Source organism: Dunckerocampus dactyliophorus, chromosome 12, assembly GCF_027744805.1.
Source record: "Dunckerocampus dactyliophorus isolate RoL2022-P2 chromosome 12, RoL_Ddac_1.1, whole genome shotgun sequence".
Classification (NCBI taxonomy): Eukaryota; Metazoa; Chordata; class Actinopteri; order Syngnathiformes; family Syngnathidae; genus Dunckerocampus; species Dunckerocampus dactyliophorus.
The window spans coordinates 15,852-42,220 of record NC_072830.1 but is presented as its reverse complement, the minus strand read 5'-3'; the positions used below and the strand labels follow the sequence as shown (position 1 = coordinate 42,220).

The 26,369-nt window shown below is 45.1% G+C and overlaps 1 protein-coding gene across 1 annotated transcript; it reads left to right on the top strand.

Moving 5' to 3' along the window:
• Positions 1-5,568: 5,568 nt before the first annotated feature.
• Positions 5,569-24,589, top strand: LOC129191437 (uncharacterized). Its single transcript, XM_054794806.1, has 15 exons — positions 5,569-5,766; positions 7,797-7,856; positions 8,276-8,335; positions 11,973-12,032; positions 12,105-12,276; positions 12,319-12,422; positions 19,711-19,764; positions 19,825-19,887; positions 19,957-20,076; positions 23,283-23,309; positions 23,386-23,448; positions 23,518-23,580; positions 23,663-23,702; positions 23,773-23,886; positions 24,003-24,589. The coding sequence occupies exons 1-15, from the start codon at positions 5,569-5,571 to the stop codon at positions 24,287-24,289; spliced, it is 1,485 nt and encodes a 494-aa protein (XP_054650781.1). The 3' UTR covers positions 24,290-24,589.
• Positions 24,590-26,369: the final 1,780 nt, after the last annotated feature.

Genomic DNA, 26,369 nt, shown 5'->3' with positions numbered 1-26,369 from the left:
TGGTTTCACTGTGGAAATACAGACAGCCGTCAGATAAGTTAGTTGCATACACAAGCATTTTCAGCAACTGTACAGCAGAGGGCGCTAAAGTCAAAGCAACTGTCTGACCCACAGACGCCTATTCTAAAATGGACTCGTAGTCAATTTCTGCATCTGGTCACAGACCTGTCATCGTGTATAAACCGCACCCCGATTTTTTGCTTCTTACCAGTGGAAAAAAAAGTGCGGTTTATACACGGTGCTTTACGGTACATCAAATTTTATGTAAAGGGTTGTCAGTTCTGGAAATATGGGCCATTATTTCATTCAAAAAATAATATACACTTAAATCCCCCAGTTTTTGAATATTTAATGTGAGCGGAGATTTGTCTCACTTTGTTGAACGGTCCTTGAATGCACCGTGCAACTTTGTCCCATGCTGCACAGATAGACTACTATGCTATATTTATATATTAGCCTTTTTCTTTCACCTCATACTTGCTCCCAAATGCTGATACTATGGTAAGATTTAAGGAAGGTAAGATTTGTTTAGCTTATTGAGTGCTAACATGTATATTTGCTCTCTGAAAAACAGCCCAGGCTGGTACTGGTGGATGGTGGCTCTAGTCATGTCGTGCTTTTAATTTGATGTTGTTCCTGTCATAGTTGGACACAAAGCATCATAAATAAGATCAATTAGAAGGCTATCATGTATGTATGTTTTACTCATGTGTTAAAAATCTTTCCAGGTGACTAGCTAGTGGCGCTGCTAATGTGATTTACGTCCATTCTCGTCTTCAGCCATCGTCATAATGACACAAGCCCCCAAATAGCTGTCCTTGGCTCTTGCCGGATGGTAAATAGCAGCAACTCCTAACCCAAATTTAAGCTCGCAGGAAAAAATCAGCCGAGCGACGGCTCACATGTAAAAAACACTCATCAGTTGGGACACTCGTATGCCAAGATACCACTGTATAAATGACAATAAAATAAATATGGGCAGTGCTCCAGTAACTTCTCGCTTCTCTCTGGCAGGCGGGCGATGTACTCCGGGACGACTCAAATCACAGTGACAGTAGATAGAATTAACCTTGGTCTCGTTGTGAGAGCCATCTGCCAGGGCTTTGAAGCTAAACATACCAATCAAAATAACCTTTTCTTTCTCCACTTCTCATCAATCTTAACAGCTGTCAATAGCTGTTTTAATCGTGATTAATTGTATTTTGTCCATAGTTAATTCATAATTAATCACAGATTGGAAGAGGTTTTGATCCACAAAAAGTAGGGCTGTCCGAATAATGGCATCAAAATGTAATATGGGTCAATATCGGTATCGGGTATTTTCCCTACAATGAAAACTGATTTTAAAGAATGCTGTATATATGCCTATTGGCTCCCGTATTATCCGGTGTGCAAATGATGACCTCATCAAACCGTGTCTGAAGCGTTTTTCTAGCAACAAGCTTGCTAGATCCTGACTAACATTATAGCTGTGGAGTCTTCTTCGGATATTAAACTTGGATTTGCGCCGACTGCAAAGCGTCTTGGTTCCGCGAGGTGGAACCAAGACGCTTCTTTCAATTCTTCCAATTCCCAGGGCGAAAGCCATCAACGAGAAAATGTGTAATACACTGGATAACCAGCACTTTTCTACCGCGCAAGATGCCGGATGCACCAAACAGGAGTTCCATGCTTTGCCATGCCCGATCACAAGTGTTGTATGTTTCAGATGTTTGCTTTCTCGAGCTGTACAGTGTTGTTTACAGCCACGTGGAGAAGCTAATTGTTGATGCTCTATCCATTAGCTTCACAACAGAGATGTGTTCATTCCACCACAGGAGATATGTGATGGTACACATATCGGTATTGGTATCGGCTTATATCGGAATCGAAAAATAAGAGTTGGACAATATCGGCATATCATATTGGCAAAAAAGCCAATATCAGGGGGCAGGAAGTCCCGAAACTAGAAAGTGGCTAGTCTGATATGCTCTGGTTTCAGCTTGTGTCAATCAAGTGTGTGGGTGTGTGAGTGTTGCAAGCATGGCAGTGTAATTCTAGTCAACTCTAGCAAACTCCCATGCACCCTCAAGGACCCTACTGAGAGTGTAGAGCTGGTCCACAGTTCCACGACCAGGACGAAAAACAAACTGATCCTACTGAATCCAAGATTTAACTGTCCGGCGGATCCTCCTCTCCAGAACCCCTGAACAGACTTCACCAGGAAGGCTGAGGAGTGTGGTCCCATGATAGTGGGAACACACCATCTGCCCTTCCTTAAAAAGGGGGACCACCACCCTGGTCTCCAATCTAAAGGCACCGCCCCCGATGTCCACGGTATGCTGCAGTCATGTTAACCACAACACCCCACAGCATCCAAGGCTTTAAGGATTTTTTTTTAACCACCTCAGCACCTCAACCCCAGAGTTAGGAGAGGCCATCATGGAGTCCCCAGGCACTGCTTCCTCATTGGAAGACGTGTCGGTGGGATTGTCGGCTGGACTCCATATACCAATAGTCCTGGCCGGAAGGCGAAGCCCTCCGTCATTCCTCCTCTCATCCATCATCATTCACATGAGCTGGCCGGCAGAGACGTATGGCACGCTATGTCCCAAGCTCTCCACCCAAGTGGTGGTCACGTAAGGAGCACACCACAGACACCAAGCCCGATTGAATGGCTTCAGCCAGCCTACTTCAGACAGTGGGTTCTGTTAGCACCACCCGTCCACACCACTCTAAGCACAGTTTATTTTCACACAGCACAGTAAATGCTCACAAGAATATTGGAATCCGGTCCCCGACACGGATAGGTTGCAGGGGAATCTCTTTGGTGTTCGATAAAGCCTGTTTTCAACCGTCCTGCTAACACACAAAGGTGGGTCTCTTTCGGCGGCTTGATCACCTTTGCCTCAACACACACAAATATCAGGTCCGCCAAGAGTCGGCCCCTAGCATAAACCCTCGGTGCACCAATGTATCCCCACCCAGTAGTTGGTCTAGCATTATTCAACTTCTGACATGTTCCAGACATTTATTATCTTAACATAACATCCACAACAATTAGTGAGGATGAGCTGAAGACGAGCGGCTCGTCATTTGTCTAATTTCCCTTCACATTTTAAATTTCAGCCAGCTCAGCATTCCGTCCGGGCTGAAACCAGGTACAATACAGAAATGAAATGATTGACAGACTGCATGGTTTCCATGACGTTACAGTGACACAAATGTTGTTCACTTGCACCATGGATAAGATATAATAAAAAGCCGGTTCTTTTGTCTAGGCTCACTAAAAAGACAATCAGCAGCTTATTAAACATCCTGTTATGGTTGCTGAGGAGGGTGTTGATGGTTGCTGAAAAAATTTGGGGAAAAATTTAAGTTATGTTAGTCCATTCAGCTGAGCAAATGATGGCAGAAATTCAACCAAACAGGTTTTCTGCCTGTACCTTCAGAAATTTGGAGGAGCGGCTGCTGGCTGAAAGAGAAACTGTGGAGGTGTAGGACCTCTAGGGATCCTAGACAAACCCCCAATTGAAACATCCCAGTTCTTATTTTCCAAGAAGAGATCAGGCGGGCACACTTTTCTGTCTTTCGATCTTTTAGTGATAAAATTGTCACAAAAAGATGAAGATGTCACAAAGTGCAGCATGCAGGATCCCCTCAGGAAGTCCCAAAACTAGGGAGTGGCTACTCTGATATGCTTTTCTTGAGTCCCGCCCTCCTTCCTCATTGGATCAGTGTGTGATTATGTGCTAACTGATTCCAGCTTGCGTCAAGGGTGTGTGTGCGTGTGCCAGTGTGTACATTAAGCGTGGCGGCTGTCTTGGTAAGGTTGCCAGGCAACCTGTCTGTGTGTACAGTATTTTCAAAAGTGTAAAAGAGCACATATCCCCAAGCATGCTGTAAGGCAGGGGTCCCCAAACAAATTTCAGGTGCAATGGCTTAAAAAAAACACACAAGTTAAAGATCTGTTTGGATGGATGCTATTAGTCCACTTACAAAAAAACCCTAGCTGAATCGTCTAGATCAGGGGCGCCCATTACGTCGATCGCGAGCTACCGGTAGATGGCCAAGGTAGATGGCGTAAGCGGCCCTTTGTAGATGTCATATGACATCAGTCAGCTGACATTAAGCTCCTCTCCTGATTCGCTCTTGCTCCCGCGTGGGGTTTCAAGCCACACATGGAGATGCAACTTCCACCATTGCTGAATGCTTTAGAACATTTTTGCCATGGCTGTATGTGTATTTTCTATATTCCTATATTGCTTATGGTTGCTTACATTCAAATACCTTGCTTTGTCTTCTTTTATGTTTTATTCTATTTACTTGTATTGTATTTTACACGTTTATCTCTTTATCTGCGCATGCACTATGGTCAATGCCTACGTTTTTATGTAGGCTCACGCTTGGTGAAGAAACATCTGCAAAGTCTTAATAAGAATCACTTAGAAAATAACCCTCCAAATTTGCAAATGGAGGAAGTGACGTAGTCTCGCACGTGTGTACAACCGATTGCTTTTGCCGTACGGATTGCGTAGTGACAAGCATTAGCGGCGCTAGCATTATCAACACGCTAGCTAGTCGCCAGGAAAGATTTTAGCTCACATTTTCATGGTGGTGTTGATGTCATGAAGGAGAACATTTTTAAACTATAAGACTTCATTCACTTTGAGCCATTGCGTCCACCTCGAAGCTTGCATTCATCTAAAATGTTCTATCATTAGGAAAAACCTAGAAACACGCTCACAAAGAATGGAAACGTGTGCCTTGATATCCCACCACTTTTTTGAAAGTTCTGCTCCGGTTTGACAGCGGACGCCACTCGCTCATCTTCCTCTTGTTCATAATGCCACTGCTGTGTCCTCCAAATATTTCCTCATGTCTCCAACTAAGATTTCCCGTGGCAGCCGTGATTCAGAAGGCCCCAGCAAAATGCAATCAAGGCTGATTAAATATGGACGCCGCATTCATGAGCCACTTTGCATCGACCATTTATGGTCAATTGAAGGCGTGTAGGTCTGAATATTACTGTAGTAAGGTCACACATGCAGTAGCATTAGCATTTGGGAGCAAATATGAGGGGAAAGAAAAAGGCTAAAAATACACTAGAGTATGGGAGAAAGTTAAATGGTGCCTTCAAGGACTGTCCGACCGCTCACATCAAACGTGCAAAATGTGGGATATCATTTTTTACCAAAATAAAGGCTACATTTCCAAAAGTTCCACACCTTTTGATGTAAATGATGATTTGTTTCATCATTGTGCCTGAAGGTTTCCCGCCGCCTGTGCAGCATGCTCTTTTACACGTTTGAAAATACTGTAAGAACACCACTTTGATCGTAACATTCACGTCTACAACAAATGGAACCGTGGAACCGTATCGTTTGTACTGTTGTGTTTTTAAATATATGGCTTTAGAATTGTATCTTAACTTGTGTATGTGCCACAGAGATTTACATCCCTACTTATTATTGATAAACACTTCATCTACCTGCGCTTAATTAGGACTTAACTATGGACAACATGCGCTTCATCACGCTTCAATGTTTCAACTGATTGACAGCCATCACACAACACACAACTTGAAACATGAGGAAGGTAGACATACCAGGCAAGAAGCCTCAAAAGGCCTTTAGTCTCATAATGATCCTAATCGCCATCCTCTTCATCTTCATCTTTGGACTCATCTACATCCTACTGGTGTCTGCACCACCTAACCTGCACAAGCATACAGGACCTGTGGACAAGCAGGAAGTGGAAATAGCACCAAAAACTGTGGAAGCTGAGGTAAAACATCTCTTTTTTTACATTTTATATAGAATATTACCCACAACATGTTCTCTTGTAGACTCTGCCTACACCTGAGGAGGCTGCACTAACAACAGCAACTATGGAAACTGAGGTAAAAACAGGTACTTTTTAACAGGAAGTGATAGAATATTACCCACAACATATTCTCTTACAGATGCCGTCCCCACCTGTGGACATGCAGGACACTGAAAAAGCCCAAGTAAAGATCAAGATCTTTATTGGACAGTACAAGAGTATTATTATTACTCACAACATGTTGTCTTACAGACCCTGGAAGAACGCGTGCGCATGTTGGAGTCTTGTCTTCAGGTAAGACCCAGGGTTTCAGCTACATGTCATTGATCGGGGCAGTGTGCCACTACATAATAAAAGCCACCACACCTTCAAAATGAGGGTTTAATACAAACCTGATCAAAAAAGGGGGGGTGAGACAACAAGCACTTTGAAAAAGTCATTTATTGAAAACAACAATTCAACTGAAATAGGCTGTTTATCAGCTGATCAAAAGTTTAAGACCACAGGCTATAAAAACCCAAATGTGCTCCAAATGTTGACGTGGTGTCATCATTCCCACTGTCATGCCCTCCTGATGGTGAAGCTAAGAAGCTTTCTCTTTTCCAACGTGGTGGGATTGTGGAGCTGCATAAGCAAGGCCTTTTGCAGCGTGCCATGGCTGCTGAGGTTGGGAGCAGGAAATCAGTCATTCTACATTTTTGAAAAGATCCTGAGCATTATGGAACAAAAAAGTCAAGCGGTAGACCCAAAAACATCACACCTGCGCTGAGCCGGAGCATCCCATTGGCTGTCCATCAAGACACAGGGCGGTCTTCCACCCACATGAAGGTCCTTACTGGTGCCGACTGCAGCGCAATAGCCATCAAATGGCATCTGAGAGAAAAGGCTTTAAAAAACAAAAAATGCCACAAAAGTGCCTGTTTAAACTTTGCCAGGGAGCATCAAACATGGGACATTGAAAGGTGGAACAAAGTTTTATTCTCTGATGAGAACAAATGTAACCTTGACAGTCCAGATGGCTTCCAACGTTACTAGCATGACAAGGAGATCCCACCTGAGATGTTTTCTGACAGTGGAGGGGGGTCCATCATGATCTGGGGTGCTTTTTCATTCAGTGGAACACCGGAGCTTCAGGTGGTGCAGGGGTCGTCAAACGGCGTTCTATATTAGGGTTCTTGTCATTATCCATTCCAAAAGGGCAAACATTCCCATAGTACATAAAAATCTAAATAGATATGCAGAATAAAATGGATAAATCACATTTATAGTTTATAACACATGACAGGAAGTACTATATAGTGATCAGAACATCCTTTTGCAGACTCTAAGATGTGACCTGACCCAGCTGAATGACAATTCAGCAAAGGCCAAGGATGTTGTGGTAATACATATTACTACTGTACTATACAGTACATAGTATTGTGACCCAGACATCCTTTTGCAGACTCTAAGACGTGGTCTGACCCAGCTGAATGACAAGGTCAAGGATGTTGAGGTAATACATATTACTACTGTACTACAGTAGACGCCCCAACAACGTAAATAATCTGTTCCAAGAACATTTATGTTATAGGGATTTTATGTTATTTAAAGCGTAAAATACATGTAAATAGCCTAATCCAATGCAAAAACGTCATACATAAATTTACATTACATTACATTACATTACATAAATTTTTTACGTTATGCCAGGTACTACTGTATACAGTATAGTATAGTGACCAGAACATCTTTTTGTAGAATCTAAGACATGACCTGAACCAGCTGAATGATGATGCAGCAAAGGCCAAGGATGTTGAGGTAATACATACAGTATTACTACTGTACTATACAGTATATAGTATAGTGACCAGAATATTTTTTTGTAGAATCTAAGACGTGACCTGACCCAGCTGAATGATGATGCAGCAAAGGCCAAGGATGTTGAGGTAATACATATTACTACTGTACTATACAGTATATAGTATAGTGACCAGAACATCTTTTTATAGAATCTAAGACATGATCTGACCCAGCTGAATGACAATGCAGCAAAGGCCAAGGATGTTGAGGTAATACATATTACTACTGTACTATACAGTATATAGTATAGTGACCGGAACATCTTTTACATGACTTGATCCAGCTGAATGATGATGCAGCAAAGGCCAAGGATGTTGAGGTAATACATATTACTACTGTACTATACAGTATATAGTATAGTGACCAGAACATCTTTTTGTAGAATCTAAGACATGATCTGACCCAGCTGAATGATGATGCAGCAAAGGCCAAGGATGTTGAGGTAATACATATTACCACTGTACTATACAGTATATAGTATAGTGACCAGAACATCTTTTTGTAGAATCTAAGACGTGATCTGACCCAGCTGAATGACAATGCAACAAAGGCCAAGGATGTTGAGGTAATACATATTACTACTGTACTATACAGTATATAGTATAGTGACCAGAACATCTTTTTGTAGAATCTAAGACGTGATCTGACCCAGCTGAATGATGATGCAGCAAAGGCCAAGGATGTTGAGGTAAACACACCACACACACACTTAAACATTGCAAACTAGCTGAATTAGTAAATTGAGACAATGTGTCTGCAACATTAAAACCATGTTTTATTTAGAGCAAAGCACAACATAATCATGAAAATACATTTCATTTAGCACACGTATTGACGTTTTTCAGTCTTCCAAGTCTTTCCAGGGCATCTTCCAGGCAACTCCTGACTGTTGTTGCCACATGTGTCGTGAATGCAAAGTTAACTTTAGTTTACGTCATCAGTATGTCTAATGTGCAATTATTTCATGTACTGTCGTCCCTCGTTTATTGTGATTAATTGGTTCCAGACTCCACTGTGATAAGTGAATTTCCACCAAGTAAGGCTCCATTCCTATAAAAAACCTGGGCTGTTGTCTCATCAATTGTAATGGTAGCTTTAAATGGCCGATTCACTTCTTCATTCATTCATTCACAAGGCCGTTTAGCCATCGTCATGCTTGAAAATGCTTCATTTAGGCCAAGAATAAGTACAATTTGCTTAAATATGCACCACAAAACAGCAATCCTTTATTCATTTGTGAAAAACGGCGATTGAGTGAGGGGGGGCTGTTCAAGCAGCGATGTAGCGACGGACGATTGATCCTTCTAACTGCCTCACACGTATGTGAACCTTGACACTATTCTAAATACACTCAACACAAATATAAACACAACACTTTAGTTTTTGCTCCCATTTTTTCATGAGATGAACTCAAAGATGTCAAACTTTTTCTATGGACACCAAAGCCCTCTTTCTCAAATATTGTTCACCGATCTGTCTAAGTCTGTTAGTGAGCATTTGGGAGGTGATCCTTGTGGATGAGTGACACAACAGTGGGCCTCAGGCTCCCGTACCAGTTTGTACATTCAAAATGCTAAAATGCACCAATGGACAGTGGCATTATGGTGTGGGCAGTGGGGTTATGGTATGGGCGGTGGCATTATGGTATGGGCGGTGGGGTTATGGTATGGGCAGTGGGGTTATGGTATGGGCAGTGGCATTATGGTATGGGCGGTGGGGTTATGGTGTGGGCGGTGGCGTTATGGTATGGGCGGTGGCATTATGGTATGGGCAGTGGGGTTATGGTATGGGCGGTGGGTTATGGTGTGGGCGGTGGGGTTATGGTATGGGCGGTGGCATTATGGTATGGGCAGTGGGGTTATGGTATGGGCGGTGGCATTATGGTATGGGCGGTGGGGTTATGGTGTGGGCAGTGGGGTTATGTTATGGGCGGTGGCATTATGGTATGGGCGGTGGGGTTATGGTGGTCGGTGGCATTATGGTGTGGGCGGTGGGGTTATGGTGTGGGCGGTGGCGTTATGGTGTGGGCGGTGGCGTTATGGTATGGGCGGTGGCGTTATGGTGTGGGCGGTGGCGTTATGGTGTGGGCGGTGGGGTTATGGTGTGGGCGGTGGCGTTATGGTATGGGCGGTGGCATTATGGTGTGGGCAGTGGGGTTATGGTATGGGCGGTGGGGTTATGGTGTGGGCGGTGGGGTTATGGTATGGGCGGTGGCATTATGGTATGGGCAGTGGGGTTATGGTATGGGCGGTGGCATTATGGTATGGGCGGTGGGGTTATGGTGTGGGCAGTGGGGTTATGGTATGGGCGGTGGCATTATGGTATGGGCGGTGGGGTTATGGTGTGGGCGGTGGCGTTATGGTGTGGGCGGTGGGGTTATGGTGTGGGCGGTGGCGTTATGGTGTGGGCGGTGGGGTTATGGTATGGGCGGTGGCGTTATGGTGTGGGCGGTGGGATTATGGTGTGGGCGGTGGCGTTATGGTGTGGGCGGTGGGGTTATGGTGTGGGCGGTGGCGTTATGGTGTGGGCGGTGGCGTTATGGTGTGGGCGGTGGGGTTACGGTGTGGGCGGTGGGGTTATTATGGTGTGGGCGGTGGGGTTATGGTATGGGCGGTGGGGTTATTATGGTGTGGGCGGTGGGGTTATGGTGTGGGCGGTGGCGTTATGGTGTGGGCGGTGGCGTTATGGTGTGGGCGGTGGGGTTATGGTGTGGGCGGTGGCGTTATGGTGTGGGCGGTGGTGTTATGGTGTGGGCGGTGGTGTTATGGTATGGGCGGTGGGGTTATGGTATGGGCGGTGGGTTTATGGTATGGGCGGTGGGTTTATGGTATGGGCGGTGGCGTTATGGTGTGGGCGGTGGCGTTATGGTGTGGGCGGTGGGGTTATTATGGTGTGGGCGGTGGGGTTATGGTATGGGCGGTGGGGTTATTATGGTGTGGGCGGTGGGGTTATGGTGTGGGCGGTGGCGTTATGGTGTGGGCGGTGGCGTTATGGTGTGGGCGGTGGGGTTATGGTGTGGGCGGTGGCGTTATGGTGTGGGCGGTGGTGTTATGGTATGGGCGGTGGCGTTATGGTATGGGCGGTGGGGTTATGGTATGGGCGGTGGGTTTATGGTATGGGCGGTGGCGTTATGGTGTGGGCGGTGGCGTTATGGTGTGGGCGGTGGGGTTATTATGGTGTGGGCGGTGGGGTTATGGTATGGGCGGTGGGGTTATTATGGTGTGGGCGGTGGGGTTATGGTGTGGGCGGTGGCGTTATGGTGTGGGCGGTGGGGTTATGGTGTGGGCGGTGGCGTTATGGTGTGGGCGGTGGCGTTATGTTATGGGGGGTGGGGTTATGGTATGGGCGGTGGGTTTATGGTATGGGCGGTGGGGTTATGGTGTGGGCGGTGGCGTTATGGTGTGGGCGGTGGCGTTATGGTGTGGGCGGTGGGGTTATGGTGTGGGCGGTGGCGTTATGGTGTGGGCGGTGGGGTTATGGTGTGGGCGGTGGCGTTATGGTGTGGGCGGTGGCATTATGGTGTGGGCGGTGGCATTATGGTATGGGCGGTGGGGTTATGGTGTGGGCGGTGGGGTTATGGTGTGGGCAGGTGTGTACGTTAACACGGGTGCCTTTTGAGCGGGCATGTCTGAGATGTTCTAGATCCGCGTGACCACCACCTAACTGCACATTTGAGTGGCCTTTCATTGTGGCCAGCCTAAATCAACCATGCTGTCTAATCAGCATCGTGATATGCCGCAAAGACAGATTTGTAAACAATATTCTAGATAGGTCATAGATAAGCCATAGTCTCTCCACCGTGTCCTGGGTCTTCCCCGAGGCCCCCTACCGGTCACACATACCCTGAACACCTCCCCAGGGAGGCTCTGGGAGGCATCCTGACCAGATGCCTGAGCCGCCTCATCTGGCTCCTCTCCCACCAGCGGGTTCTGGGATTACCGCCACGACTGGAACCAACCACCTTGCGGTCCCAGTGAAGGACGTGTCACTTAATATCGTTGCAGGGAGTGTGCGGGAATTACAAAAAAGAACAAATATCTTTGTGGTGAAATTCATTTAATCTACTGCATCAATATTTATCAAAAGTCTCATAAATGTTAAAAATATTTTGGAATGTTGCAATTTGAGACAAAACAATGTTGTCTTGCATGAAATAGTGAATGTCATACTATATGCAGACTGTTGCATGTAACACTAGCAGTAAATATGATATATCATGATATACAGTATATGACAATAGGAAACAAGACATTTGGGTCAGTTAAGGTCCATACACGAACAAGAAGTACTACGGTATCATCACCCACAACATGTCATTCTTACAGAGTCTGGCAGCTGATTTGAACAACCTGGATGAAAAATCTGCAAAAACCGAGGACATTCAGGTGAAACACACATGGATATTTTATTTACAGTAACTACAATTTTACCCATTACCCACAACATGTACTTGACAGACTATGAAAGTACATGTGGACAGCCTGGACGGAAAACTTGTAAGCATCGTGTACTCGATAAAGAAGGCAGAAATACACCCTCAAACGTACACGTACATCCTCCTGGACGGTCTGGCAACACGCGTGGACGGTCTGGCAACACGTGTGGAAGGTCTGACACCACGTGTGGAAGGTCTGGCAACACGTGTGGAAGGTCTGACACCACGTGTGGAAGGTCTGGCACCACGTGTGGACGGTCTGGCAACACGTGTGGACAGTCTGGCAACAAGCGTGAACAAGCTGGACAACAGAGTAGACAGAACCAACAATAAAGTAGAGGTAAAACTTGATTTACATGCATGGGCAGGAAGTCCAATATTACCACAACACGTCTTTTGTAGACTCTGGAAAAAAGTGTGAACAGACTCGACACAGCAAAAGCTGTCAATGACAACATAGTGCAGGTAAGGACACAGGAACATAGTCATTTTCATACATGGACATGGACAAAGTACCACAACATGTCTCTTGTAGAAACTATCAGGAGATGTGAAGAGCCTATCAGGAGATGTGAAGAAGCTCGGTGAAGAAACTGCAAAAACCAAGGATTTTGAGGTAAAAATCACACACATGATACTTTTTTAAGGACACAAAGTACCACAACATGTCTCTTGTAGAAACTATCAGGAGATGTGAAGAAGCTCGGTGAAGAAACTGCAAAAACCAAGGATTTTGAGGTAAAAATCACACATGATACTTTTTAAGGACACAAAGTACCACAACATGTCTTTTGTAGAAACTATCAGGAGATGTGAAGAGCCTATCAGGAGATGTGAAGAAGCTCGGTGAAGAAACTGTAAAAACCAAGGATTTTGAGGTAAAAATCACACACATGATACTTTTTTAAGGACACAAAGTACCACAACATATCTCTTGTAGAAACTATCAGGAGATGTGAAGAAGCTCGGTGAAGAAACTGCAAAAACCAAGGATTTTGAGGTAAAAATCACACATGATCCTTTTTAAGGACACAAAGTACCACAACATGTCTCTTGTAGAAACTATCAGGAGATGTGAAGAAGCTCGGTGAAGAAACTGCAAAAACCAAGGATTTTGAGGTAAAAATCACACATGATACTTTTTTAAGGACACAAAGTACCACAACATGTCTTTTGTAGAAACTATCAGGAGATGTGAAGAGCCTATCAGGAGATGTGAAGAAGCTCGGTGAAGAAACTGCAAAAACCAAGGATTTTGAGGTAAAAATCACACACATTATACTTTTTTAAGGACACAAAGTACCACAACATGTAACAGGATTTGCAGAAGATGATAAAAGTTTAATTTTCTCTGAAAATAAGCAAAGCTTATTTAATCCTACCCCCCTCCCCCATCCATTTCACATGTCTTGCAGTACATTATTCACTTCCTGTATTTCACATGTGATTTCTTAACGTAAGGATATGTTTTTCCACATTGGTGCATTGTTTGAGTTCTTTACTCAGTCCGATCCATAATTTGGTTCCACATACTGAAATGCTGGAGTACGGAAGTCCAACAAAGTAGCGAGATGAGCACATTCACAAACAATACAAGCAGGTGGTGTTTACTAAATACAAGCAGAAGAGTCTTGATCATCACAATGATTGTTCTGTCATGCTGATTATTATATCAAAAATACACTCATCCAAATCCTAAGAGCAGTTGAAAAATGTCTAAAATGATCATTTTTCACATTTGGATCTTAATGAGGTTTTAAGTAGAGCTACAATATGCAAAAACAAGAAGGGGGGAGAGACAAAAAGCATTTTGAAAAAGTAATTTATTGAAAACAACAATTCAACTGAAATAGGCTGTTTATCAGCTTAAGACCTTCGCTCAAAAAAGAACAAAAAAGTCTCCAAACTAGAACCAAAAATATTGTCAGTAGGACTCAGTAATGAGGAGCTCCACCGTTCTTGTTCATCACTTCCAAGATGGCTTTGGGCATGCTTGATGCCAGTGTTTCCAGGAGGCTAGTGGGAACATTGCTCCAAGTGGTGAAGATGGCTTCACCAAGGCCATCAACTGTCTGGAACTGATGGCCATTTTTAAAAGCTTCCCTTGCCATCCATCCCCAAATGTTCTCTATGGGATTTAACATGCAGGATGGTCCAAAAGAGTGGGTACCACACAGACGAGGGCTGTCGGTCATGAAGGATGCCCGCCGCAACATCTGCATCCGTTTGACGACCCTGCACCACCTGAACCTCCGGTGTTCCACTGAATGAAAGAGCACCCCATATCATGATGGACCCCCCCTCCACTGTGCAGGGTAGAAACATCTCAGGTGGGATCTCCTTGTCATGACAGTAACGTTGGAAGCCATCTGGACCGTCAAGGTTACATTTTATCTCATCAGAGAATAATTTTTCCACCTTTCAATGTCCCATGTTTGATGCTCCCTGGCAAAGTCTTATGTGGCGTTGAAGGAGACGAGGTCTTTGAATTCCTTTTTTGTTTTTTTAAGTCTTTTCCCCTCTGATGCCATCTGATGGTTACTGTGCTGCAGTGGGCACCAGTAAGGCCTTCATGAGGGTGGAAGACCGCCTGTGTCTTGATGGACAGCCAAAGGGATGCTCCGGCTCAGCGCAGGTGTGATGTTTTTGGGTCTACCACTTGACTTTTTTGTTCCATAATGCTCAGAATCTTTCCAAAAATGTAGAATGACTGATTTCCTACTCCCAACCTCAGCAGCCATGGCACGCTGTGAGAGGCCTTGCTTATGCAGCTCCACAATCCCACCACGTTGAAAAAGAGAAAGCTTCTTAGCTTTAGCATCAGGAGGGCATGACAGTGGGAATGATGACACTACATCAACATTTGGAGCACATTTGGGCTTTTATAGCCTGTGGTCTTTGATCATTCATACATTCATACATGCTTGCTTTGCTTTGCTGTTGTTTCTTGACACATTTCAATGGCTGTCCATTCCAAAATGTTATCTTGTTTCCATGGTGTAGTTGCCATGGTTTTCCATGTCAAGAGCCATGCCCCCCCCCCCCCCCCCCCCCCCCCCCCCCCCCATGCCACGTGCACAGCACTCCTCCTCCACTTGTATTGTTCCTGGTAATGCAGATCATTCCTTAACCTTCCATCTGAAAGTCCAGCCTTGTCAGTGTTGATCCAAGTTTCCCAGATTGTGATTACTTTGAAGGGTTGCTTGAATTGATTCAAATATTGTCTGGTGGTATCATTTGCATACATGCTTCTGCTGTTCATGTGCTAACTGACAACTTAGTGCTGATATGAATGTTGTATTGCTCCTCCGTGTAGTAACGTGTCGTAACAGTAGTCACAGAAAATGTGTGTCCTGATCTACAGTCATGGCAAAATGATGAGACCTCCTTGTTTCTTCAGCCTATTGATCCATTTGAATGGCTGGTACAACTAAAGGTACGTTTGTTTGGACAGATACAATAAAAAATATAAGATCATTGAAGAGCTGATTGAGCTATTTCTGTTGTCATGGTTACATTTGTCCAAACAAAAGTAGCTTTAGGTGTATCAAATGAAGAAGAAACTGAAGAAACAAGGGTGCTCTAATCATTTTGTCTTTTTCCACTTCTGGTTGCTTGTGGTCTGTGAAACAAAAGGTATCAATTATAGATCTTCTTGTGGCATCCTGATGACGTCAAATGATAATACGTGTCATCCTTCCCTCTGATCATTCTTGTTTTGGAGTTGTTATCCTTCTCCATGTTGTCGTGTTGATACCATGTTTAGTATTTATCCATATACAGTCAAACTTGTCTATAGCGGCCACTAGAGGGAGTCTGCAAAAGTGGCCGCTATAGACAGGCGGCCGCTAAACAGGTTGGCGTCCTGTTTGAATGTTGACCAGTAGAGGAAAAAGAAGAAAAAGGGAAAATAATAATAATGTTGACCAGTAGAGGGCACTGCGGACTGCGGATAAAAGTTGTACAGCACTACTAGGCTTGTTATTATCATGGTTCATGGTTTTAATCCTGAACATGTATGAGTCAAACAGTAGCACATCACATAGTACAATTCACAATTTTGCATGTCCAAAAAGGAGTAGGAAGAAGCAAAGCTTATTTAATCCTACCCCTCATCAGTTTCACATCAGTTGCAATACATTTATTCACCTCTTGTTCTTCCAAGTGTACTTTGTAGGTCTACATGACAATGTAGTGCAATCATAGCCAAGGTTTTTACTTACTAAAAGGAAGCTAGAGGCTTAATAATAACTGATAGAATATATCCACCACCCACAGAACAAAGCTGTGCTAGTAATGTCTTACGCTTGTTTTTTATATTTTACTTTTTATACGGCAGAGTGTCATTACAGCTTTACTTCATCAGGAAGTGACGGGAAGTGACAGTGGGCGTCCCGAGCAGGAGAGCTAGGCTCAGTGCTAGCCGTGAGTTTGGAGAGAGTTGGGAAGTGTGTTTATGTTGGCGTGGATGTAAAGTCCTGCAGTGTTCTCCGCTGTTAATAAAGCCATTAAAGTGCATCGGCGACGTGAGTCTCTCCTTCCCCACAACAAGCGGCATTACAGTATTGACCAGTGCACACCAGGAAATAAACGGTGTCATTTCTTACAGGCATTGGCTGGACAGCTATGTAGTGGGGCTTGTTTGACCTTTGCCTTGTGGGCAAGCAGGAAGGAGAGACGATGCTGAGAGATGTGTGTGTGTTCTGAGCTGCTGTCTGGTGGCCGCGTTCAATAAATAAAGTTGGCAGAAGCAACAGGAGAAGTTTCCTTCTTTGCTTCGGAGCTGAATAACACTGACAAGTTAACAGACTAGTAGCGAACGGAAAAGAAGACGGCTTTGTTTGTGTCGAATACAGAAGATGAGGACTTTGATGGATTTGTGGATGAGGATTGATGAAAAATAACGTGAGTACATTCTAAAATACTTCAATTAACTACAACCCAACTCAGTTTTGCTCCCGCTGCCGCATGCATGCTAGCGTATGATTTTTTTTTATTGTAGCGTCGCTGGGAGCACGTCCTGTTCCCAGCCTACTTTGCGGTAATGTTTTGGTGCAAATGCTCTTAAAGTTACATGTTTGACCAGGAAATAGCAAGCTCAAAAGAAGATGGCTTTTTTATGTGGAACAACTGACAGTTTGTGTGGATCTTGTGAATGATTGTGACTGAGCTAGGACTCAGTAATTTAAGTCTACACACGACGGCTTCATTGATTGGAAAACAAAACTTTTCCGTGCATGAAGCTTCTACTTGAGTTGGTAATTTGGCCACTATATGCGGTCAGATATTGAACAAGGGAGACAAAATGGGTGGCCGCTGGCCGCGTTGGACAGGTGACTGCTATACACAGGGTCTATAACATGTAAATTTGCTGTGGGGGGATTTTTCAGTGGCTGCTATAGGCAGGTGGCCGTTCTATAGAGGTGGCCGCTAAGACAGGTTTGACTGTATATATATATATATGTATATTGTGTAATGTGTTGAGGGAACAGTCATACAGTTGTAATGTGACATAAAGGGCTGACAAGTGACTGCAAGGACCAGTCATCCGTGTCATGGCTGAGGTTCTGCAAGGGGGTGTTATATTCAGCATAAAACGTTGGACACACAAAGACGTGTCGGTTGCCACTTTACAACGTAAAAATATGGAATTTTTCTTTTTTTGTCGTTGCCTTGTCTGTCAATCCAACAACTGCACACGTCACGCAACCAGGTCAGCTCCAACCCTACGTCCACAATGCATTGATGAAAAATGTAAAATACATTTGATTCAAAAGGAATTGCATGAAAACAATGAATTGCTAAACAAGCAGGTCATTGTGTACACTGCAAAAAGTGCATATCTCAGCAAGATTAAATATGTGAAAGCTGAAAATATAGTGGTTCCCGCACAATTTTGTAAAAAAAAAAATTAAAAAACACCTGAAAATAGGTTGTTTTCCTGCAGAAAAAAAATCTGATTCACTCAAAGTGGTGAATGCATTTCATACATTCTCAGTGACAATTACACGCCCACACATTCCTGCACCTTCATACACTGCTCACAAAAATGAAAGGAACACTTTTTTTATTGGGCCTGGCATGAATTGAATTAAACCTGTCTGGTAATTTTCTGGTTGGTTAAGCAGCTGAGGGCCTCGTTGATAAATATACACACGTATATATACTGCTCAAAATAATTAGAGGAACACTTGGAAAACACATCAGATCTAAACTGGGGGAAAATGATGTTGAATATGTTTCCTGATAATAAGTGGGTGATGTATTAGTAACAAAATGATGCCACATCATTTGATAGAAATGAAAATGATCACCCTATAGAGGGGGGGAATCAAAGACACCCCAAAAATGAAAGTGAAAAAATGATGCAGCACACTGGTCCATTTAGCTAAAATGTCATTGTAGCAACTCAAAATGATTGTCAGTAGTTTGTGTGGCCCCCACGTGCTTGTACGCATGCCTGACAACGTGGGGGCATGCTCCTAATGAGACTACGGATGGTGTCCTGGGGGATCTCCTCCCAGATCTGGACCAGGGCATCCATGAGCTCCTGGACAGTCTGAGGAGCAACCTGGCGGCGCCGGATGGACCTAAACATAATGTCCCAGAGGTGTTCTATTGGGTTTAGGTCAGGTGAACGTGGGGGCCAGTCCATGATGGATGTCAGTTGGGAAGTATGGGTAGTATGGGAAGCCATTCACAGATGGAGAATACATGAAAGAATCGTTCATACGAACATCAGTGCATCTGTTCTCCCAATTAAAAAATAAACAGGAAATGATTGAAAATGAAAGAATGCCTCTCTTTGCAAAGACAGTCAAGGACGGGACAAATCTGACTAATCTGATGGATGTTTTTATCTTAAAGTTGGCTACGTTTTGTTAGAATTTGACAAACATGGGAACCACTCAGTAAGACTTCCAGAGTAAAGTGTTGATGGTTCCAGAGTAGACCTCCAAACGTAGACGCACTTCTGTTGGATGAATTATGTGCTTGTAACAAGTTTAGAAGTTGTGTCATGTTTTGTGGCTCCTGATTTTTTTTGGACCGAAAGAGGAGGCAAAATGTCTCTTTTGATGGTAAAGGTTGCCGACCCCTGATAGACGTTTGCACCTTTCAGCTTCTTTCCCTGTTTCGGTAGTTTCCTGGTAGTGAACGTGACGATGGTGGCAGCTGTGGTGCTGTGGGATGCAAGTGTGGATGGTTGGATGGCTACGTCCACCTCCTTTGGTTGGACCAAAGTAGTAACTTCCATCTCTTCTGGTTCATCCTTATTCCCCACCGCCCCGGGATCAGACCTGGCTTTAACCCGAAGCCCCGTCCCGTCACCATCATTCATTCATTCATGTGTTCTGGTCCGTGTCATCAATCGTGTTCTTTTTCTTCATGATGGTGTTTGAGAGGCACTCAATGCAGCTACTATCCTGTGCTTCCTTCTCCTCCACTCTCACACCCCTCACGTTTCAACCTCCTCTTTCATGGATCTGATGTTTTGTTCCAGATCATCCAGCCTCTGTAGTTTCAGTCGTGTTCCATGATTCCTTGTTGCTTTTTCATCCTATTGTTGGTTCTTTAGTTCTTGTTTTCCATCCATGGACACTAAGTACCCTCAACATGTCTTCTTTCAGAGACTTACAGAAGATCTGAAGAAACTGGATGAAGCAACACCCAAGGATGTCCAGGTAGAAACATTTCATTTCCACATGGACAGGAAGTACTCTTAACAACGTGTTGTCTTGTAGAATCTGGAAAAGCGTGTGAACGGGCTGGAAGCATCCCAGGTTTTAAATAGCCACTTAGTTCAGGTTGGATACAGTACTTTATTTACCCGTGAATAAACATGAAGTACTACATAGTATTATGTCCTCTTGTAGAGGCTGACAGACGAGCTGAAGAAGCTGCGTGAAGAAGCTGCAAAAGATGTTGACATAAAAACACTGACAGACGATCTGAAGAAGCTGCGTGAAGAAGCTGCAAAGACCAAGGATGTTGAGGTAGGGTTTGTGTCGACGGGGGTTGCTGCTGTCAAAGACTTGACCCCCGGTATGCAGAGGCGAGGCGGCAAGGTGCAGAAATAAAAATAATTGTGTTTCCACAAGGCAACAGGACCAAACTAAAAGTGACAAAGGAAACAATGAAAGTAGCTGAGATGGGAAGTCTAGGTGACAGCTGGCAGAGCAACGAGGGTCATCAACCGTGACATCAACAATGAACCAGCGCCGCACATACGATGGCGCTGGCCTTTTAACCGCCGCTAATACAAATTGTCCGCAGCTGTGCGGACACCAGGCATGAAGGGGCTGGAACTTCCACCACACCGGAAGTACACCTCGCCAAAATAAGGGCGCAGGACAGGAAACACTCGCTCCTGTCCTGCGAAACATGACAGTTTGTCCTCAGCATGTATAGGACATGTTTGGATGTATCACATGACCATATCATTCAATTCAGTAGAGTCTGGTATCAAAAGCTGCAAAGCTAAACCCATAGAAGTAAATACACTTGTGTACTTGTGTACAACCAGGATCCGTTACGGATGATGCATTGATGAGTACGAGCATGAAACGAGCACAACTCGTCATTGTCCGTCATCTTGATGAGGGAAAATCCTCATGTGTTCACTCTTCACGCTCTGTGATTGGCCAGTCACACAGTCACATGGTGCGAGCATTTCATAGAACTAAGATGCATTTTGCTCCTCAAATGAGCCCAAACAAAGTGAATCAAAGTAGAGAAACATTTTGGCGCATCCGTATAGAAATCTACAAGTCTCCTACAACTTAAGCTAACTGGCGTAGCTAACTGGCGTCGCTAACTAGCTATGTAACTCGCACATTGACCGTCTCAGCCGTACAAGATGCATGTTTAGCTAACTGGCGTAGCTAACTAGCTATGTAACTCGCACATTGACCGTCTCAGCCGTACAAGATGCACGTTTAGCTAACTGGCGTAGCTAACTAGCTAGCTAACTAGCTATGTAACTTTGGAATTGACCGTCTCAGCCGTACAAGATGCACTTGTGCTTACTGGCGTAGGTAACTAGTTCGCTAACTAGCTATGTAACTTTCGCATTGACTGTCTCAGTCGTACAAGATGCACGTTTAGCTAACTGCCGTAGCTAACTAGCTATGTGACTCGCACATTGACGGTCTCAGCCGTACAAGATGCACGTGTAGCTAACTGGCTAGCTAACTAGCTATGTAACTCGCACATTGACTCTCTCAGCCGTACAAGATGCACTTGTGCTAACTGGCGTAGCTAACTAGCTATGTAACTCACGCATTGACCATCTCAGCCATACAAGATGCACTTATGCTAACTGGTGTAGCTAACTAGCTATGTAACTCGCGCATTGACCGACTCAACCGTATAAGATGCACGTTTAGCTAACTGACGTAGCTAACTAGCTAGGAACCTAGCTATGTGACTCGCACATTGACCGTCTCAGCCGTACAAGATGCACGTGGAGCTAACTGGTGTAGCTAACTAGCTATGTGACTCGCACATTGACCGTCTCAGTCGTACCAGATGCACGTGTAGCTAACTGGCGTAGCTAACTAGCTAGGTAACTAGCTATGTGACTCGCACATTGACCGTCTCAGCCGTACAAGATGAACGTGGAGCTAACTGGTGTAGCTAACTAGCTATGTGACTCGCACATTGACCGTCTCAGCTGTACAAGATGCACGTGTAGCTAACTGGCATAGCTAACTAGCTATCTAACTCACGCATTGACCGACTCAACCGTACAAGATGCACTTGTGCTAACTGGCGTAGCTAACTAGCTATGTAACTCACGCACTGACTGTCTCAGCCGTAAAAGATGCACTTGTGCTAACTGGCGTAGCTAACTAGCTATGTAACTCACGCATTGACCGACTCAACCGTACAAGATGCACGTGTAGCTAACTGGCGTAGCTAGCTAGCTATGTAACTCGCGCATTGACCGTCTTAGCAGTACAAGATGCACGTGTAGCGAACTGGCGTAGCTAACTAGCTAGCTAACTAGCTATGTAACTTTCGCATTGACTGTCCTAGCCGGACAAGATGCACGTGTAGCTAACTAGCTAGGTAACTAGCTATGTAACTCACGCATTGACCGACTCAACCGTATAAGATGCATGTTTAGCTAACTGGCGTAGCTAACTAGCTAGGTAACTCATGCATTAACCGTCTCAGTCGTACAAGATGCACGTGTAGCTAACTGGCGTAGCTAACTAGCTATGTGACTCGCACATTGACCGTCGCAGCTGTACAAGATGCACTTGTGCTAACTGGCGTAGCTAATTAGCTCGCTAACTAGCTATGTCACTCACGCATTGACTGTCTCAGTCGTACAAGATGCACGTGCAGCTAACTGGTGTAGCTAACGAGCTAGCTAACTAGCTCTGTTATCGGGTCTGATCAATCCATGCCATTTCAAATTTAAAATAATGTCCAGATTTAAGGCCCACCCATTTTCCGGTTCAGCTACGCCCACTGTGGGGTTAAGCTCCGCCCATTGGAGTCCAGCTACGGATACAGGTCATTGAGGTGGGTGAACAGATACAGATCACCGTTGCTTTGCAAACTTAGCATATTATGGTCCCTTGCTGCACATCTGCTAACACTTCCATGTGAAGGTCAATAGCAAGCTAGCGGTAGATGGCTAAGGTCGTTTGGGTGGATTACGTAAAGGTCACTTTGTAGACGTCGTCCCACACGGGTCAGCTGACATTGTCGCTCCCATCCTGATTGGTGCTTGCGTTTCAATCTCCACACGCAGATGCAGCTTTCATCTTGATGACTGATGAGGATAAACTAACTGGAGCTGCAGGAATGAATGGATGAATCCATGTTAGTTGTTCATGGTGACACGTTACAGGAAGGTAGTTCCTGACTGTGTACATGTATCACCTGCATATCAGGCAGCCCACTAGCATGCTAAACCAAGCTAACCCGGCTAGCTTCCATTCACGCTCCGTAAGAGGCGGTTCCAACCTTGGCCGGTGTGTTCAGTGTGTTTAGTCGGGAGGAGGCGCTTCAGCGTTGGTCATGATTTCACCACGATCGAGCGGTGCGCCGAGGAAATACTTCCCCACACCAACGTTCCTTCTCCTCACGATGACAGCATTTCATTCCCGTGATGTTCGTTTCCTTCATACAGTTTGTACATGCACAGAAAGTACTGCAGTATAACCCACAGTGTACACTCCCACAGGTGGAGGAAGAGACAGACATCGCCAAGGTAAAAGCACCTGGACACTTCTATGTACACGCATGTATAAGTACTGCAGTATTACATACAACATGTACTCTCATAGGATCTAAAGGCACGTGTGGACCACCTGATGACTGCGGAGACCACAAACCACATCACCATTCAGGTAGATAAAACACACCTGGGTACTTGATTAGCAAGTACTGCAGTAGTACTTCTACTTATGTACTTCTAGGATCTAACCACACGTGTGGACGACCTGAAGACTGCGCAGACCACAAACACCAAAACCATTCAGGTAGATAAAAGACACCTGAGTACTTGATTAGCATGTATAGACAGGATGTACTGCAGTAGTACTTCTACTCATGTACTTCTAGGATCTAACCACACGTGTGGGCAAGCTGGATGCCATGTCAGGTAGGTGAGAAAGGGTAAAGGTCATAGGAGTGTAGGTGACCTATGACCTGACACCTGATGTGTCCTGCAGACAAACGTAAGATGTGGTTTGCAGCAGTAGGGGGCCACAAAATGACATGTGATGACAAGGTGATCTTTGGCAACGTGCGCACCAACATGGGTAGCCGCTATGATGCCAACACAGGTAGGATGCCACCTGACTGCTAACTAGCATAGCATTTCTTCATAGCTCCTTACCTCTAGAGTCAGCATCATTGGGGGGGGGGGGGCACTAATGAAGGTGTGATTGTCCCCCTGCAGGCATTTTCACAGCCCCCTACAAGGGCGCCTACTTCTTCACCTTGGCCTACAGATCACATGGTGAGAAGATTCATCTAGATGTGTATAAGGAGAAGGATGGGAACAGAGAGTGGCTGATGTTCCTGTTTGACACCACCAACATCAAAGGGAAGGACTACATGGCCTCCAGCAGCAGGATGGTTGACCTGGAGCATGAAGAGAAGGTGTATGTCATTGCTTATAGTGACCATGGATTTACAGATACTTGGTCTAGCGTGTTCAGTGGCTTCCTGGTGCATCCCATGTAAAGTGGGGGCGGGCGCATCCATCCATGATATCAGGGATATCAGGGCAGTATCGCTATGGGATGGATGCTTTGATGTGTATTCCATGATATCGTGTGGCTAACGTTCCACGTGTGTTTATGGGTATTGAGGGCGTACAGGTGGCGTGTGGCTGATGCCACCTACTGGTAACGCTTGTCATATTTACTAGTATTCTGCTCTGTATTGTTTTCCTAAAGGGACTGTTTGCCAACATCCCGCCCTCTTCCTGTGTTGGCACGGAAGGCTATTGCTAACATGCTAGCTTCTATTTGTTCCCTTGAAATGTTGTCATGATTTGCCAACCATGTGCCCTGCTAATGGATCATTCTGGATGTGATGCCAACATACTGGATGCCAGCGGACGTGTCCTTTCTTTGTAATCAATAAAGTTGTGTTGAAGTTGGCCACACCCATCTTTTATTTCACACCATGGATACATGGCCGACCATGTGACTCAGGACCGCCACAGCGCGGGAGGGACAAGATGGCGACGCCTGTTCCAGCTGTGGCACAACCGGACATTGGGCAAACAACTCATCCGCACCACCGGCACCATAGATGGTGTGGGCGTGGCCATGGTTTTGGACCTCCGTGTCTCGGCGGGACGAGTGAACACCCGGCTGGTCTGCCAACGCCACCGACATGCCAGGCTGACCCTCACTCACCAGTGGGTGATGCCCACACACATTTAACACGTTAGCTACACAGGACACTGATTCATACGCACACAATAATCATCCTTACGGAATAAAGTACTCATTTAGGGTTAGGGGTTAGGGTTAGGGTTTACGGTTAGGGTTATAGGGTTAGGCTTTTGGAACAAAAGTCCACCCCCCCAAAAACCGGGGAAGCGGCACAAGCACGGGCCTACCTCCAGTTCAAACCCCCACCCCATCATGAAACCAAACATTGTGCTAGTGCTCCCGTGATTAGGCTTTAGTGCTCTTCGTGCATGTGGTGTCATTCTATTCCTCGTTCGTTCTGTCTCTTCGCTGTCCTCAGCGGAAATTATTTCGCTTCTGTGGCCCTCTTGGCTACACAGTGCATTCATTTGGCTTCTGCGGCTCTCTGGCTACGCAGTGCAATCCCCCGATGTGTGTGGCTCTATTTGCTTCGCGACGTTTCGACTTATTTTAGTCTTCTTCAGGCAGCCCAAACACACATCCCCCAGACAGAAAATATCATGGCACCCCCTAGTACTACTCGTTGCACTTCTTGTGCTTAATATATTGCCACCGCCTTCCTTGCCTCTGACCCCACAACCACCAAGAGCTTCCTGCAGAGCAACACTGTCCATACTTTGGTCTGGTCCTTTTCCACCAACAGGTGTTCCAATCCTGGCTTACTAGCCTTTTCTAACAGGTAAGTATTTTTCCTTTTAATTTCTGCTATATGGGTCTATTTCCCTTTCCATTTTTCTAATTTTCTAACAGGTGAGTATATTTTCCTTTTCTCTGTTTTTTCATTGTCCTCTTTTTACAGGTGAGTAGTTTACTCTTCCCCTGACCAAATCCAAATGACCGCCCTGTAAGTTTTGGTCTCTATTTATAATGTGGCTCAATCGCTCCCTCTAGTGGGGCTCCAATTGACTTGCTGGTCCTCAAGTCAGCATTTCCTGAAAAAATGTTCTCTCCCTATCAGGTCTGCCATCCACCTTCATCCACATCCCGCCGTGCCATCCCATCCCCACTCCCCCCTCCCAGTCCAAAACACCCCCCCACCCTTCACCCCACCCCATTATTTCTAACTTTCTGGCCTTTTAATTTGTCCAATTTGGCCTTTATTTCTTTAATAATTTAGGGTTCCTCCAAACCTCCGACTTGATGGTATAAGTCCCAAAACACGTGCTTTGCATGCCTCCATCCTCCAAGACCTGATGTTGTAAGTCCCAAAGCACATGTTCTGTATGCCTCCGGCCTCCAAATTAGGGTTCTTACCATTTAGGGTTCTTTTTCTATTCCAATCAGGGGCATTTATCCTTAGGGTTAGGGTTAGGGTTAGGGTTAGGGTTAGGGTTAGGGTTAGGGCCAGGGTTAGGGTTAGGGTTAGGGTTAGGGTTAGG

Coding starts and splice junctions, on each gene's coding strand:
- LOC129191437 (XM_054794806.1), top strand. CDS start 5,569: ATGAGGAAGGTAGACATACCAGGCAAGAAGCCTCAAAAGGCCTTTAGT. Junction 5,767..7,796: donor CAAAAACTGTGGAAGCTGAG/GTAAAACATCTC, acceptor ATCTTTTTATAG/AATCTAAGACATGATCTGAC. Junction 7,857..8,275: donor CAAAGGCCAAGGATGTTGAG/GTAATACATATT, acceptor ATCTTTTTGTAG/AATCTAAGACGTGATCTGAC.